The sequence below is a fragment of the Calypte anna genome, chromosome 15, assembly GCF_003957555.1.
Source record: "Calypte anna isolate BGI_N300 chromosome 15, bCalAnn1_v1.p, whole genome shotgun sequence".
Lineage (NCBI taxonomy): Eukaryota > Metazoa > Chordata > Aves > Apodiformes > Trochilidae > Calypte > Calypte anna.
The window spans coordinates 3,111,978-3,129,222 of record NC_044261.1 but is presented as its reverse complement, the minus strand read 5'-3'; the positions used below and the strand labels follow the sequence as shown (position 1 = coordinate 3,129,222).

Sequence of the window (17,245 nt, the reverse complement as noted above, 5' to 3'; positions counted from 1 at the left end):
ATAAGACCTATTTTGTTATAAAAATACAGCTTTATTGAAATAATAATTTTTTATAGTAAAAGTGTGGTTAGAGTATCTGTCAACCTTCAGCCTCTGGGTCAGCACCAGTTTCTGCTTTCAGTCTACTCTGGCTGCTTGTTACTCTCTTCTCAAACTCCTCTTCAGTAATTTTTCCTTTTTTTAATCTTTTCAAGAGCCTTGTGTCATTCAGCAGCTCCTCCATATCCTCATCTTCAATATCTGAGCCCTGTTTGCAGTTGAAAAACAACAAATTAAACACAACACCAAGAGGTTTTCATTCTATACAGCTGGACAGGAGATGTTTAACAACTCAGATGTTGCCAGCAGTTTCCAAGCAGGAAATAACTCAATTCCTCCCTAGGAAACTCTCAGTTACACTTGCTGAGAATTGAAAAAAAGAGAAAGAAAAAAACCCAAAACTGCAATCTCATGGCTCTCTTCCCTTTGAACAGGCAGAGTTTACCTCTTCAAGCTTCCTTTTAGCTGTTACTTTCTTCTTCTTCTCCCTCTTGGCTTTCTGCTTTGACCAGGCTTTGTTCTTTATGAATTTTTTTTTGCCTCCATTTTCTTCTCTTTCTTTTCTTTGTTGTTCTAACTGCTTTTGTCTCTGTTTTTCTCTGTTTTTATCCTTAAATGAAATCGAGTCTGTATTAACAGCAACTGGAGTAAAGTCTGGGAAACATTTTCCTCTTAGTTCAGGCATCCTTGGCATTTTTAACAATGCAAAACCTTTGGCAAGGCTGGCAAAATCCAGATCTGTTAAAAAAAAAATAATAAAGTCAGTTTCCTGGTGGATGAAAACGTAATTCCGTGGGGCAAGTCACAGAAAAATAACATCCTGCTGTGCTGTTTGTGTTCCATGCTTAATGCCAGTAACAATGCTAAGTAGTTTTTATTTATGGTTTATTTATTTATTGTGCAAGTCTTGGTCAAACTTGCTAATTAAACATCTTCTCTTAAAAATTATTAGAAACGTTGCTTGAAATTAACAGTTTAGTCAGAATCTAATGCTGCAGGAAGTAACTTTGAGACCAGGAATCAGTAGCTGAAGTTGGCTGACAATAACACTGGGTTTTGCCAAAACAAATACTTTATTCTCAAAAGAACAGCAAAAGAAATCAACTCCTGCTGGGAATTACCTTTGATCCTGAAGATGAGGTTACATTCATGCTTGGCATATGCCTGGACATAAGACACAAATGCTTTCATCCCTTTCTCAAACACTGCCCTGTCAGCCAGAGCCATGGACTTCAGCTTTGGAAGCAGATCTGACACATTTGTCTGTGGTTTCATTTCCTGCATGGGACACTGAAAACCAGCAGAGAAATACAGAATTAAAGGAAAAGTTCAGCTGAGTGATTTAAATTTGAAACACATTCTTCTTCCCAGTCAATCTTGAGTGAGCTTGGAGCCTCCTTCCCCCTTTTCTTGGTCATCTCAACACCATTCAGCCCCTACCTGATGGTCCCATCCCAGCAGCAGAGCTCACACACTGCAGCTTGAGGAACACCTCCTGCCTCTCCCAGCTCTGCTCCCATCTCCAGGGCTCAGGAGAATTTCTACAACTCATCCCACAAATGCAGGACTAGGCACAGGAAATTATCCACATTAAAAGCAAGCAGCACAGAGGCTGCAGCACATAAACTGGGGGTGGAGGGCTCAGGTAGGAGTTTAAGCCATCAATGCCCTGCTAGAACTGCTTGAGCTACACACCCTCAGAAAGGAAAAGCCTTTCCTTACTCAATGCATTATTACAGTGTCAGTTGGTAACTCTGGGAGCAGTGATGTTCAACAGAGGAGTTGGTGATTAATTTGGTGATTAATAAGAAGCCCTTGTCCTTTTTTTTTTTTTTTATTGTGCTCCTCTGCTAAAACATGATCTGTGAAATGACCCCAAGTCCTCCAAACTGTGATTTTTTAACTCCTGTCCCCTTGTCCTTTCCTGCTCTGGGGTAGAGCCAAAGCTTACTGACCTTCTGGTTGATGGAGAGGAAGTTAATGTAGGATTCTTCCATGGGAAGCAGGAACACGAGCGCGCTGCCCCCCTTGCCAATCCGCGCTGTCCGACCACACCGATGCACAAAGGCACTGAAACAGCAGGACAGGGAGCTGGCTGGAGAGGAGCTGCTCAGCCTGACCTTGCAGTATTGGACAGAGAGGAAGAGGGCAAAGCTTGGGGAATGGAAAATGTAAAGAACTGCACACTTTTGAACCAGAAATATCAGAGCAATCAGTGCAATGCAAAGCGAGGCACAAAGCGGTCCTGGCGTGGTTGTTAGGAGTGTGCTAAAGCAAAGGATCTGTTGAGGGGTGAAGTTGAAGCAAGTTGTAGGGTCTGAAATATGACAATAGAAGTTAAAACACATAGAAAAGTATGAACTTTAGGTTTCATGTGAACTTTAAAGGTAGCATTCCTTGAAGAGCTCAGTCCCTCTCTCATCTCTCTTCTCATTCACCCTCGTCTCTCACTTCTCGCTACATTTCTGCTATCCTCATGCCAAGCCTCACACCAGAGTTCCTCTCCACACAAACAGCAGTGACAAACACCCAACACAAAATCATTTCACTTCACAGCATTCACAACACCCATGGCCACACACCCACCTCCCTTGTCTGTGGGAAGCAGGAACACAAGCGTACTGCCCCCCTTGCCAATCCGCACTGTCTGACCACACCGATGCACAAAGGCACTGAAACAGCAGGACAGGGAGCTGGCTGGAGAGGAGCTGCTCAGCCTGACCTTGCAGTATTGGACAGAGAGGAAGAGGGCAAAGCTTGGGGAATGGAAAATGTAAAGAACTGCACACTTTTGAACCAGAAATATCAGAGCAATCAGTGCAATGCAAAGCGAGGCACAAAGCGGTCCCGGCGCGGTTGTTAGGAGTGTGCTAAAGCAAAGGATCTGTTTAGGGGTGAAGTTTAAGTTGTAGGGTCTGAAATATGACAATAGAAGTTAAAATACATAGAAAAGTATGAACTTTAAGTTTCATGTGAACTTTAAAGGTAGCATTCCTTGAAGAGCTCAGTCCCTCTCTCATCTCTCTTCTCACTCACCCTGCCATCTCACTTCTCACTACATTTCTGCTATCCTCGTCCCAAGCCTCACACCAGAGTTCCTCTCCACACAAACAGCAGTGACAAACACCCAACACAAAGTCATTTCACTTCACATCATTCACAACACCCATGGCCACACACCCACCTCCCTTGTCTGTGTGTTATTTTGTGTGTTCACTCAGCCTGACCTCCAGGCAGTGATTAAAATGTGTTTCCCAGAGAGGTGTGTTTGGAATCTCTACCTGAGCAGTACAGCAACAGGACAATTAATTGTTCTGAAGATGTGAAGTTGTACCTTGCACTGCTTGGTGGGTCATACTGCAACACCCAGTGTACCTCTGGAATGTCTATGCCACGGGCCATCACATCAGTGCAAGCTAAGATGCCTCTAGGGAGAAAGAAAAGCATTATTTGCATTAAATTGACATCTGAGAAGAGGCAGTCACCCCCCTGCTGTGTATTCTGCATTGGAAACGTAGGAACAAAACACTTTAAAACATTTTCTTTTTGAAAAGAGACAAAATATTTCAGGTATATTACAGCTGTGTTGCTGTACTCTTGTCCATATACCAACTAAACCAGTACCCAGAGCTCCCACTTGGGTTCCCAGTCAGGACAAGGTGACTTTCACTACCCCTACTGAGTTTATGTTCCTACAGATGCACCCAGGAGCAGGCAGCACCCTCCCCCTCTTTTCCACACTGAAGTGGCAGATTAATACTGGCAGAGAAAACCCCCCACCCTGTCCCTGGGGTGTCATGTCCCTGTCATGTCCCCAGCCTGTCCCTGGGGTGGCTCAAGCTGTTTGTCCTTACCCTGGCAGCTTCCGAAACTCAGTGAAAATCTTGTTCCGTTTGTGCTTCATCTTCCCGTGAATGCTCATTATCTTCACTTGTTTAATTAAGGATTCCAGAGCCTTCCCATAGTATTCCACACAGGCACACGTGCTGTTGTGGTGTAAGACACAGCAGCAAAAATTATGCTTCGTTTTTAATTGGGTTTAGGCAGCCAAGCTAGAGTTCTCCCTCCAAGACCTTTCAGAATACACACTATTTATATTTTAAATATTCACTGCATTTTTATAACTAACAAAACCCATAATGCCATTACTTCAAAAACAAATTTAAAATGTATGTTTTTGATTATTAAAGTACAACACCATCCTGACCTGAAGCAATAATCAGTCACCTTTCAAGCACCACAAGGCAGCTACTGAACGGAATCGTTTTTAATAGTTGTGTCTTTATTACCACAAGGCACAGTTCTGGAATTTAAGTAATAAAACACCACGGAGTTCACAACAAAACACAAGCAGAATTACCTGAAAAAGACCAGATGTTTCTCCTGCCTGTGCTGTCGAAGAAAATGCACCAACTGATTGAATTTTTCATCAGCTTTGCAGATCTGCAGGATACCAAAGGAAAAAAACAAGAAAATTTACTTGACAGGAAGTGACCTGCCAGTTCCCTCCATTCTCTGAGCACTGATAAACACCTACAGAAATAATTTGTTAATATTATTTGCACCACAGTCCCTCATGTGGATTACCACTCCTGTATTTCTTGTTTTACATAAAAACAAATAACTAAACTCCCAGTCTTCCCATCCCCAGCCACACTCTATCTCCTGAGCTTGTGTCTCAAGTATCCCTCAGCCACATCTCTGAAACTCCCTGGGTCTCCTCCTGATTCCCTCTCAGCAGGTCCAGGACTGACTGCAGCTCCTTTGGGGTTGCAACAGCTGCTGCCAGACACCCAAAACTCCCAGAGCAGGCAGCCCCACAGCTGCTGATTTAATCTCTAATTTCCTCATTTTTGGAGAACCTACAGAACCTTTATCTGGGAGACTCCCAGTTCCAATATTAGTGCAACCCTAAGTAGCCAAGGTTTAAAAATTTACTGGGAAAAAGGAGAGGCAAGGAGAAGCTACCAGGAAGCAGGGAGGTTCACACCATGTAGTAGTTCTCCAGGCGTGTTGGGGTTTTCTGGGTGTTGCTTGCCGCCACACCCTTCTCCTTCACCGCGATGCGGACGGGGTTCCGCAGCCCGGCCCTCACCAGGTTCTCCACCTCTTGGGTCTGAGTTGCTGAGAACAGCCCAGTCCTCCTCTGCTTGGGCAAAAAGTCCAGAATGGTGTTTAAACTGCAAGTAAGCACAGGGAAAACATAACTGTCCCAAGGGTTTCCTCAGAAAGAAGCTTCATTGTTGGAAGGAAGAATTTATACACAACGCCACTCAAGTGCCAAGCACACAACACCTTGGGTTAATTACATTAAGTTTAGGGAATAAGGGATAAAACTGATCTGTTAAAGTGTTTAGTCATTCCAGTGCATAAATTATGTTTAATTAAGTGTTAATACAACATGTGATATCATAAAAAGAAATTAAATTATATTCAATCTAGCAACAATATAACACGTACTGACAACAAACAGAAACAGCAGGCTCTGGGCTCTTCAGGGATTCCCTGCAGGGATTCTCCAGGGATTCCCTTCAGGAATTCCTCCCCTGATTCTCTTCCCTTCTTTGAAACTGGTTGATCCAATCTACTGAGCAAAGAGACTCAGAACAAACCAGAACAAAACTCTCAAGACCCCTCTAAGCCACTCTGCCTCTCACCGACAACCCGTGAGCTCACTGTAACACTTGACAAGCATCACCAGAACTCGTTAATTAATTAATTACCTGGCTTCAAAGCCCATATCTAGGAGTCTGTCTGCTTCATCTAACACCAGCACATCCAGAGACTTCACACAGCTTGCCAGATCCAGCCCATCTGCTTTCCTTCTGAACAGATCCTCCAGGCGGCCGGGTGTGGCTACAATGATGTTGCCCCTGGCGGTGGAGAGGAGGGAGGGGAAGGAGCTGCCAACAAACCCACCAAACACCCTGCAAATGCCACAGATTCCCTTCCCTACGGCCCTGTTTCCTTCCTTCTCCAGGAAAAGAGCCCACAGTTCCCTCAGAATTCTCAGGGAGAACATATTTCAGGCCCAAAGCCCCAGGCTGCAAGCCCTGAGGATGGGCATCAAACCCCAGCTAGATAAAAACGAGTGAGACTCAACTCACCCCTGTTCTTTGAACTTCTCAACATCTTCCATGGGATTCCTGCCACCAATTAAAAGAATCTGGCTGGAACAACAAAACAGAGAGATTTAGGCCATCTTTAATTATTGAGGTTTCTTTTTTTAGTTTATGAGTGACAGAGGTTCAGAGAAAAAGGAACTATGGTCGTGGTCGTTCACTCACCTAAACCTGGGGAAGTGTTTGGTGAAGTGTGACAGCACCTCCTCAATTTGAATTGCTAATTCTCTTGTTGGGGTGATAATTATAGCTCCAACCTGCACACGAGCAACAAAAGGGATTTATGGGAAGCAGTGAAGTTGTCAGACTTGTTGGCTGTATCACAAAAAGGTGCTTAGAACTGAGTAACTTAACCTCACCTGCATCTTCTTTAATTTTTCTTCCCGTCTGAGGAGAATTTCCAGTATGGGGATTACAAACGCCAAAGTTTTGCCACTGCCTGTTACCTGGGAGAAGGGAAGGAGTTATTCCTCCTCCAGCTCCAGAGACAAACCAAGAAAAGCAATGAAATCGACCAAGAAGAAAAGCAAAAAGCACTCACCGCTTCGGCAGCGACATCTTTGTTACTCATGAAGAGCGGAATGGTCGCAGACTGGAGAAAAAAAAAAAAAAAAAGAGAGAAATATCACATTAAATTGGCTCTGGTAGAATTAAATCCCCTCAAGGGACACCAGAGCTCTCTGTAAACATTACTCAAGCAGAGCCAGGGGCGGGAAAGCCAAAGGGAGCAGCGAATTCCCTCAGAATCCCCTCAGAATCCCCAAGCCAAAGCCCGCCCTGACCCCGAGGCGCCCACGGACACCGCCCGCGCCTCCCGTCCTCAGGCCCCGGGGAGCGGCTCCTCACCTGCACCGGGGTCATGCGGGTGAAGCCGAGGTCCCGCAGCGCCTGCAGCACCCCGGGGCTCAGCGCCACGGGCAGGGACTCCCAGGCCCCCTCAGTCACCGCCTCCATCTTACCGGCAGCCCCGGCCCCTTCCCGCCCTCTGCGCCCGCCCCGCGGGGCCGAGCGGAAACAGGCGCCGCAGCACATTGGTTCCGGCGCTGCCCGAGCTCCATTAAAGGCCTCTGTGTTAAACAGCAATAAATAAATCACTAAATCGTATTTGTATCAGATTTTAATATATAGTAAATACTTCTAGGGGTGCTACATAACTGCTGTGACACCCAAAGGCCCGCAGCCGAGCAGCACGGGGGTTGGCATCAGCCGAAGCTCCTCCTGCCCAACCCAGATCCCAAGGGAATTCCCGGTATCAGCCCCAAAACCATCCTGGTGGGAAGAGGCCTCTCCAGATCACCCCAAACAATCCTCAAGGATCACCCCAAACAATCCTCCAGGATCACCCCAAACAACTCTCCCGCTAAAGCAGGGTCACCCAGAGCACATTACACAGAATTCCTTCCCCAAAGATTCACTACCAAAAAGCTCGGAGTTAAACTGCACCTTCCCTAAAGCACCACAGAAAAACACAAACTTTGGGTTTTTTTTTAAAGAATTTGTTTATTTATCGAACCTGGGTCATCTTTAGATTCACAAGCAATTTTTAAATGTACATCTTAGAATTGGATTTTAAGTGTTTTACACAAAAATATTGGCACACAACAGTTGCTGGAAGGTGTAACAGCCACCTTGCTGAGGAACTGCTGCCAAGTGTTTGCCCAAGGTTGAAAAAACTTCACCTGGAACATGAAAACCTGTAACAAATTTTAAATTAATTGTACAAAACTGCTGTGTGTTCCTTGTAGAGGCTTCTCCCTGGAAAAGACCCCACCCCCACCCCCCCAAAAATGATTACAACTAATATACATCAGTCACAACATAATCCTGGCTCAGCACCCACAGCTTGAATTTTTAAACCAATCATCAGATAACCAAGGAAAGAAACTTTATACAAAAACAAATCTACATGTGCCTGAAAAAAAAAAAAAATAAAGGAAAACACACTGGTATTTAGCATTATGCTAATTATGATCAGGCAAGGGCAGAGAATGCCATTTAACTTAAATAAAAGGGTGCATAGCATTGCAATAAACCCCCAGAATCATCAACCCTTTGGCATCAGGAATCCAGGTTTCCTGAACACTAAAGCATCCTGCAGCAGCCCCACCAGCCTGAGCTTTGGACCTCCAAAAGCCAAAGGGTGAATTATTGTTTGCCAGGACACTGCACACAATTGGCTGCCATAGAAAAACCTCTGAAAAACTTAAAAACCATACCATGAATGTTCAGTATCGTGAGGAGAAAAGGTGTTTTCATGTCAACTGTTTAATGTGGGGAAAAAAAAAAAAACCTTTGGGAATCAGTGGATGGAATCAGGATGGTTACTGAAGACTTAAACAGCATCTAGGTGTGAACACCAGATCCAAAGTTCATCAGTCTTCTACTCATTATCAGAATGAAGTCCCAAACACTTCTCCTTGGCAGTTCAGGTAAGTGAAGAAGGGATTATTTTGAGTTTAGTAACAACACCTATGGGTTAAAAGATGCCAAAAAATGCAAACAGTCAGGTCAGGGCCTTGTACCGTTCCCTGGGCAGAACCATAAGTAGGAAAACAGAGAAAAAGAGTTAGAAGAGACACTGACACTGCTTGTTACTACAGCTGGACTACAGCGTTTGCAGCTTGCTTGGACCTTGCTTAGCACACAGACCAGGCAGGTGGAAGTGGATTAAAACAAAACAAAAAAAAAAATGATGCCAATTCAGTGACAAGATTTCAGCAGAGCTTTTGTTACAGAAGAGATATAAAACCAATTTGTTGTTAACTAGGAAGGAACATGGGTTTTACAGTTCAGTAAAGAGGGTTCAGAAACTAAAATGACTTTTTTTTTTTTTTTTTGTGACCAGGATGTTTGGTAGACAGTGAACTGAAATCCAGGACCAGAACCAGTCCCCTTAAACAACCCTTCGGACTTCAAAAAACCTCTTCAGGTAGTAGATTTGTCCCAGTGTCATGGCAACTAATACCAGAGCTTCAAAGAATGACCAAAGAACCACTCTGCTGTTTGTGTTGTCATTAACTGTTGGGGAAAAAAAAAAAAAAAAAAAGACAAAAGTAAGTAAACAAAGCCTTTAAAACAAATTGAAAACACAGTTTGACACCTGAACCACCAGGAGGACTCTGAAGTCTCAGCTGTGAGACAGGAGCCTGAACCATGAGGTGATTTCACCTCAGCTTTGGGCTCACACTGCTGCACCTTTCTCTGTCCTGTCCACTTCAGACAGAAGTCTGAAATTGCCAAACAGAAGCCACTTGGTTTTTTCAAGCCAGGATTGTGCATGATGGTCTCAAAGGCAAGTAGGGAACCTCTCTCAAGGTTCAATGTCCTTGGTGATGAAAATTCAGCTTTTTCTTAAATCAGACCATGAATAAAAAAAGCCATAAAACTGGAGATAACCTCTGAGATCAAACAAGTTGAGGGGACAGAGCTTTAACATAATATTGTATTTTCACATTAAAACTCTTTGCCCTTTATTCACACTGGGCTTCCCCTGATGTCCCACTTGGTGCTCTCAGTCCCACTTACAGCTCCATTTCAGAAAGTGAGGGCTGTGACTGGGGAGTTCCCACATTCCCCACTTGGAAACCACAGCAAGTTCTGCTGTGCTGCAACAAAACTCTGCCAAGCAAAAATCTGGCTCGATTCTCAAGCCACACCCACTCCAAGGATGAAGTAATGGTTTCTGCTCCTGGGAACTGTATCATTACTGATACCTTCATTAACTCATTCCCTCAAAGTACTCTTGATTTTACACCAATTAAAGATTATTTTGTATAACAATCCTCCTTACACGAGATGTAAATTAATTTAGAGAAGATTACAAGCATCACTGACATGACTGTATCAGCAGGTCCTTCAGAACTCGTGCTAAATTTGGGTTTTTTATTACCTTTTAGAACTTTCATGGGCTTTTAATTTCAAATCACATCCTGCAAGTTCATCTGAGAGAGGGAAAGGCCCTGGAGCCACAGACACTTACTTGCTCTATGTATTCTTTCACGAACTTCCATGTACTCCTGTTCATGCTTTACAGCTGTCATGGCCACTGCTAACTCATTAATCATCTCTTCTAGCTTGTTCTGATGAGCTGTGGAATAATTTCAGAAGCATCAGCAAGCCTGTTATTGACTCAAAAAAAAATAATCCATTAAAAATTATGAGCAGTTACACTGAATTTCTTGTTGCAGAAGAAAAACACAGCCTGAAAACTTTCTGTCTTTACAGCAAAGTTCAGTTTTTTCCTCAGTTTTTTTATTTTTCTGGTGGGGAAAGATCTCTCTCTCCACCCCCAGCCAGAGGACACACAATTCAGAGGCAGAGCAGATTACTTCTTTCCAACAGGGGCACAGATTTCCAGCACAACAGAAGGGTAAGAACAGGTGAGATCAACACCACACACTTGCAGCTCTTTTGCCAATACCACCCAACAATATTCCAAGCAAATTATCTGTACCAGGACAGCCTTTCCTAGTGGTTAAAGCTTGCAAAACTAGAACGACTGAGAATGGAGCTAAAGATCATGATGCTGGCAAAATGAGATCACTTTCTGAAGCAAGATATCACATCTGGTGATCTTCTGCTTTAGCTGAAGCTCAGCCTGCAGCAGACACAACGCCAGGAACCAGCTACAGGCTCTGGTACCTCCTGAAAGCAGAAGAGGAGGAAAATACCAAACCAATGAGAACAGAAATAAAAAAGCAAACAAAAAAAACAACTAACTGGAGATAGTTCAGCAAATGGAAAGCTCAGAGATCCAAGATTTAGTGATCTGAGTGTCAATCACAGGATCTTTTAAACACACCCAAGCTCAAAGAACTCTCCACTTACAGATTTATAAACCACGTGGCTGATTTTCAGTTTTCCAGAACCAAGAGTGCAGTGAAATGAGGCAACCAGGTGCCACTAATTGCCAGGGAGTGAGCATGAGCTTGTGTCAAGCACACCTGTGCCTGATTAGGGTTTATTGGCCCCCTGGTCCTGCTCATGCACAGTTGGGGCCCACCCTAATCAGGCACAGGTGGGCTTGACACCAGCTCATGCCACTCCCTGGCAATTAGTGGCACCTGGCTGCCTCATTTCACTACACAAGAGAAATTCAAGATTCCATTTTCCACAGACATGCCCTGGGCAATCAACTCCCTTAAAAAATGCCTCAAAACTCATCACATTTTCCATTAAAGGGGTTTATTTGACTTCAAGCTACCTTATTATGATTTTATTTCTAAAACAAGTGCTTCAGGTGACAACCTGAATAAATAAAGCTATTTAAAGCACACACCTTCAGGGGGACAGTCAAAAAGAGGACCAGAGAATAACACTGACACAAATTACAATTAAAATCTTAAATAGTTGTGTAACTTTTACTGCTGTAAACTCCTTATGGGCAGCTGGGCACTGCAGAGTGGAGTTTATTAGTAAGAGAAGGAATTAGAGTTGCAGGAAATGTTTAAACCCACTCCAGACAAAGTGTTTGCTGTAAAAATTTCAAGCTGCACTAATCAAACCCTTTACAACAGATCTACCCAGACTAAATAAAGGATTTAAATGAGGCTTTAAAAAAATTAATTAGGAACTTGTTATCTTTCAAGTGGTATCAAGCACTCAATGCACAAAGTTATTTACTGGCTAAAACAGAAACCAAGAATTCATTGGTTTTCTACCTACACTTAGTGATTTCCAAATAAAACTTATCACTGAAGCTTTATCAAACACATTTATTTGTTTCTTTTAGAGGAAATGACAAGTTTGGGGTCTGTCCCCTTGTAACCTTACTTGTAACTGAGAACCTAAAAGCATTTTGCTGCTCCCAGGAGCCCTTGGTTATTCAAAACCCACCTTAGCAACAGAAAGCAAACATGGCCCAAAACACCCACTGGTTTGGGATGTTTTCATTTCACCTAAAACTCCTGATTCAACCTCCTCTTAGCCACAACCAACCACCTGAAGACAAACTGTCCCAGAGAGTTCAAGGACCTGATCCCAGGAGCTGGGAGGTTTTTCCAACCTCTTGCAGCAGGTGCTCAGCATTGCTCAGAATCAGACCTTTTATGTAGTTTTATTAAAAAGACATTCTCATGCTCCAAACCAAGGTTACAGAGGAAAAGCAAACGTTAGCTGTTAGTCCATCAACAGAGGCAACAGAGAAGATGCTAAGGAGCTTTCAAAAAGCAGAACACATACCATCCCAGGTATCTCCACCACCTAGAGAAAAGTGTAAGAGATGAACACAAGTACAGGACAAAAGGCTGCAGACAAAACAGTCATTTACACAGCTAAGAGAAACTTTTTTTTAATGTATTTTTATATATATATATTAGCACATTTATCAAAGAGCTCAGCCTGGAGTGATCTACAAACTGCTGAGCACACCACAGATCAGAGAATGGAACTGATGAAAAGACTAAAGGATGAAAGGATTAGTTCCTGCAGAGGAGATTCCCTGGTGCTTGGGCATTATACCATGGAACAAGGGCTAAAACCACCCAGATTCATTTCAGCTGTGCCAGAGAACAGCTTTACAAAACAGCCTGGAAAAAAAAAAAGGAGCTCTGAGACTCCCAGTCAAGCTCAGAAGTCTCATGTGCAGGGAAAAGCCCCAGAACCAGAGCCAAGTTCCTGCCAGGAGGAATATTTCTCACCTTCTGTCTCCATGTCTTGCCCTTTGGGAGCTTCCCCTATGTCAATAGTGAACATCACTATCTTGGGAGTCATGGTGGACATTCTGTTGCTAAAGCAAAACTTGTAAGTTCCATCCATGTGGGCAGCAAAGGTGTATTTCCCACTGGACTCCCGGTCACCTTTGTAAATCCCTTTGTTATCAGGGCCTGTGATCTGGAAAGGGAAAAACAAAACCCCAGATATTCATCCATTTATAACACAGGGGGGTCCCAGACACCACTCACAGCACCCTGCATGCAGATTCTGGGCTCAGGACTATCAATAATGGGGCTGGTTCAGCATTTTTCATGCCCCTTCCCTCCCACAGCTCAAGTGCAGCAGCACTTTCCTGCAGAAGAATCTCTTTTCTTTTTTTTTTTTTTTTTTTTAAGAAAAACAAACAAACCACAGCTCCTCGCTAAGGAAAGCCACACAAAGCCTCTCTCATGGCCAAGATTACTGGCCTGCTGGAGAGAAGATAAGAAGCATTCAGCAGCAAGTAAACCACAAGCTATCTACAGCCCTGGCTGCAGCAGGAGAAACCCCATCTCTGAGGTTGGGAAGAAAACAAAAAGGATTAACAAAAAGCAATCTCTGATATCTAAACATTACTTATAGAATCATAGAATGGGCTGGGTTGGAAGGGACCTCAGAGATCATCAAGTCCAACCCTTGATCCACTCCCCCCGTGGTTCCCAGCCCATGGCACTCAGTGCCACATCCAGGCTCTTTGGAAAGATCTCCAGACACGGAGAATCCACTACTTCCCTGGGCAGCCCATTCCAATGTCTGATCACCCTCTCCAGAAAGAAATTCTTTCTAATCTCCAACCTAAACCTCCCCTGGCACAACTTGAGACCCTGCCCTCTTGTCTTGCTGAGAGCTGCCTGGGAAAAGAGCCCAACCCCCCCCTGGCTCCAGCCTCCTTTCAGGGAGTTGCAGAGAGTGATGAGGTCTCCCCTGAGCCTCCTCTTCTCCAGCCTCAACACCCCCAGCTCCCTCAGCCTCTCCTCATAGGGTCTGTGCTCGAGTCCCTTCACCAGCCCAGTTGCCTCCTTTGGACCTGCTCCAGCACCTCAATCTCCTTCCTGAGTTGAGAGGCCCAGAACTGGGATGCAGTGACCAACCCAAACCTGAGCACTCCGGCTCACCAGGACCTTAGGGCCCATCCCTCCTGACCCAAACATCGGGGCTGAGCTGCCAGCACTGACACCTGACCAGGACCTCACAGCTTCCCCACTCTGCAGCTGCACCACAAGGAGCATTTTAAACCCTTAAATCCAACCTCAGCATCCCTGCTCTCCTCTTTCAGTCAGCCCCAGAGCAGCTCCTCCCTCCCTGCTCTGCAGCCAGAGGAACCCTGGGCTGGTTTTCTCTGGACGGATTCGATCCTCACAGCAGCTCAGGGCTCACCCACAGCCGGCAAAGTGGCAATAAACCCGCGGGGAGCCCACACCTTCTGACTCCGAGAGAGCCCACGCTGCTCCCCACGAAACACAACGCGGTTTTGTGAAGAGCAGCCCCGCGCCTTCCTCCCGCCGATCGGTTTGTGATGAGAAAACTGAGGGGAAAAAACCTCAAAACTCCGGAGGCAAAACCGCCCGAGCAGCAGCAGCAGCACAAGCGGCCTCGGGAAGCGTCACCCCCGGGCCAGGCCCCTCACCCGCTCCCGGAGCACCCAGGCCACCGCTCCACGCCCGACACAACCGGGCAGGGAGCCCTGGGCGCGCCGCAACCGAGCGGGACCCTCCCGAACCCCGCGGGCAGTTTGACCAAACCCCCGCCTGCCCCGGGCCCCGCCACCGCCTCCTCACCCCGGCGGCGGGAAGGGCCTGGCTTCGGCGGGTCAGACTCCCGCGATCCCCCCGCTTCTCCTCCGCCACGGCCCGGGCTGAGGCGGCCGCGGGGCTTCCCCAGCTCCCCCCTCACCTCCACATCGATGTCCAGGAACCCGCCCTCCGCCACCTCGAAGATCAGCCCCATCTTCGTGCCGGACGGCACCCGCTCTAGGAAGCACTCCTCGGCGTGCGCGTCGATGCTGACGAAATAGGCGGCGGCCGGGGCCGTGACGGCGGCCAAGAGAGCCAGCACCGCCCGCAGCGCGGCCATGGCGGAGCCCAGCGGCAGCGGGCACCGAGCGGCGGGCACGGACAGGCGGCACCGCGACTTCCGGAGGGAAGCCACGCCCCTTCCGGGGCACGGGGCCGCCGCTCATTGGCGGACGCGGCCCCACTGCCACGTAGGGGTCTGGGCTACGGCGGCCGTAAAGGGACTGCGCGCAAAGGGGACCGCCTGGACACTGAGGGAGAGACCGCTCGGAGATGGAGGCGGGGCCCGCGCTCTGGAGGAACCAATGAGGGCGGAGCCGTGGTGGGTAGAGCCAATCAGGGTGAGGCGGGAGAGAAGCGAGGAACGGGATTGGGTGGGGGGTTGAGAGGGCGTGGTCATTCTGCCGGGGAAGGGAGGGAGGGAGCGCGGGAAGCTCCTGAGGGGATTTGGGCGGGACGGAACGGAACGGAGGCTCCAGCGGGGCCCGGGAAAGCCGCGGTGGAGGTGTGGGGGCAGCTGACGATCAGGAAAGTGGCAGCAAGGCCCGTCCTGTGGGCTGTTCTTAGCAAGAGAAGAAAACGCAGTCATACAAAGCAGGCTTCTGCACTGCCCCAGGCTGACAGTGCCCCAAAAGCCGTTCCTCGTGTTTAAATGCCAATTTTCCAACAAATCCTCCGGTCAGAAATACCGAAGGTCATGGTTGAGCTGAAGGAGTTCTGTTTTTGTGACTGGCTGCTCTAACTGCAGAAGATTTAAAGCACAATCTGGCTTTCGAGTGGAATATTCATGTGCTGGGGGCTGCCAAGTAAGCGCCGGTTACTGCACTCCTGGTGATACTCAGGAGGTGCCTTTGTCTTCGGTTTTATGACAAATATAACCCAAATACTTGATTTACGTAGGTAAATTGAGCTCATCTCACTCAAGCCTTGACGTTAGAACGTTATCTGGATTATCTCTGTTTTCCTCTGTGTGCATTTGTATCTAGGAACTCAGTAGGAGCTCATTCAATAGGAACTCAGTACTCGATTTAGGTGCCATGAACTCCTTCCTTATGTCCAACTCTGACAAAACATGGATTTCACACAGGATCTGTTCCCCTTGGAGTGTTCTCCAAGCGTTCTGCTCATTCTGCAGCCCCTTTCCCTGCTGTCCTCAGACGCCTTTGCCAGGAAACGGTGACCCTGCCACTACTCATGAGCTGAGGGAGGTGGAAATTCTGTAACTTGTGGCAGCATCCCAGGAAAAAGGTTTGAGTGCCACAGGTTCCATTTAGAATCATAGAATTGGCTGGGTTGGAAGGGACCTCAGAGATCATCGAGTCCAACCCTTGAACCACCGTTGCGGTTGCTAGACCATGGCACTGAGTGCCACATCCAGTCTCTATTTAAATATCTCCAGACACGGAGAATCCACTACTTCCCTGGGCAGCCCATTCCAATGCCTGATCACCCTCTCCAGAAAGAAATTCTTTCTCATCTCCAACCTAAACCTCCCCTGGCACAACTTGAGACCCTTTGTGCCCTCTTGTCTTGCTGAGAGTTGCCTGGGAAAAGAGCCCAACCCCCCCCTGGCTCCAACCTCCTTTCAGGGAGTTGCAGAGAGTGATGAGGTCTCCCCTGAGCCTCCTCTTCTCCAGCCTGAACACCCCCAGCTCTCTCAGCCTCTCCTCATAGGGTCTGTGCTCGAGTCCCTTCACCAGCCCAGTTGCCTCCTTTGGACCTGCTCCAGCACCTCAATCTCCTTCCTGAGCTGAGGGGCCCAGAACTGGACACAGGGCTCAAGCTGTGGCCTCACCAGGGCTGAGTACAGGGGCAGAATCACTTCCCTGGACCTCCTGGCCACACTGTTCTGGATACAGGCCAGGGTGCCATTGGCCTTCTTGGCCACCTGGGCATTTCACAGCATCCAAACCTTCCGCCTCGCATCTACCAAAAAATGGAGAATTTAACCTCAATTCCCAGTGTGTATCAGAAACTCCAAGCTGGGCTTTTGGGACTCCAGCTTCATTTCCCCTGGCTGGTTCCAGGGTGACACTCATTACACACAGAACCTTGCTCAGGATATAATGTGTTGTTCCTGCACGCAGCAAGTGGCAGGATTGGGACTAAAATTATTTCTGGGTGCATTTAATTTATCTCTATGGCTTCACCCGGAGCATCTCTTACTAAACACCACGGGGATGAGGACATTTAAAAGTGCACAGTCACACAGAGAGGCCAAAATCCTGAAAACCTTCACCAGTGCCTCACCACCCTCACAGGAAAGTTTTCCCTTATATTTAACCAGAATCTCCCCTTTCAGCCTGAAACTCTCTCCCTTTACCCTACCATTCCCTGCCCTTTTCCCAACTCCCTCCCCAGCTTTCCTGGAGCCTCTCC

General features: G+C 46.8%; 2 protein-coding genes across 3 annotated transcripts; both read right to left on the bottom strand.

Annotated features, from left to right (window-relative positions):
* Window positions 1-10: 10 nt before the first annotated feature.
* On the bottom strand, window positions 11-7,130 carry DDX55 (DEAD-box helicase 55). Its single transcript, XM_030460464.1, has 14 exons — window positions 7,008-7,130; window positions 6,703-6,753; window positions 6,521-6,607; window positions 6,327-6,418; window positions 6,147-6,209; window positions 5,763-5,912; window positions 5,030-5,219; window positions 4,400-4,482; window positions 3,894-4,025; window positions 3,374-3,466; window positions 1,995-2,109; window positions 1,161-1,329; window positions 485-777; window positions 11-247 (listed from the first exon to the last, which is right to left on the bottom strand). Exons 1-14 carry the CDS (start codon window positions 7,113-7,115, stop codon window positions 80-82), a joined length of 1,794 nt encoding a protein of 597 aa, XP_030316324.1. The 5' UTR covers window positions 7,116-7,130; the 3' UTR covers window positions 11-79.
* Window positions 7,131-7,643: 513 nt separating this feature from the next.
* Window positions 7,644-15,017, bottom strand: TMED2 (transmembrane p24 trafficking protein 2). 2 transcript variants are annotated; one of them, XM_030460483.1, is made up of 5 exons: window positions 14,748-15,017; window positions 12,800-12,992; window positions 12,342-12,362; window positions 10,141-10,248; window positions 7,644-9,179 (listed from the first exon to the last, which is right to left on the bottom strand). In XM_030460483.1, exons 1-5 carry the CDS (start codon window positions 14,925-14,927, stop codon window positions 9,055-9,057), a joined length of 627 nt encoding a protein of 208 aa, XP_030316343.1. In that variant the 5' UTR covers window positions 14,928-15,017; the 3' UTR covers window positions 7,644-9,054. The 2 variants fall into 2 exon arrangements, with proteins under 2 accessions (XP_030316343.1, XP_030316344.1); XM_030460484.1 differs by lacking the exon at window positions 12,342-12,362.
* Window positions 15,018-17,245: the final 2,228 nt, after the last annotated feature.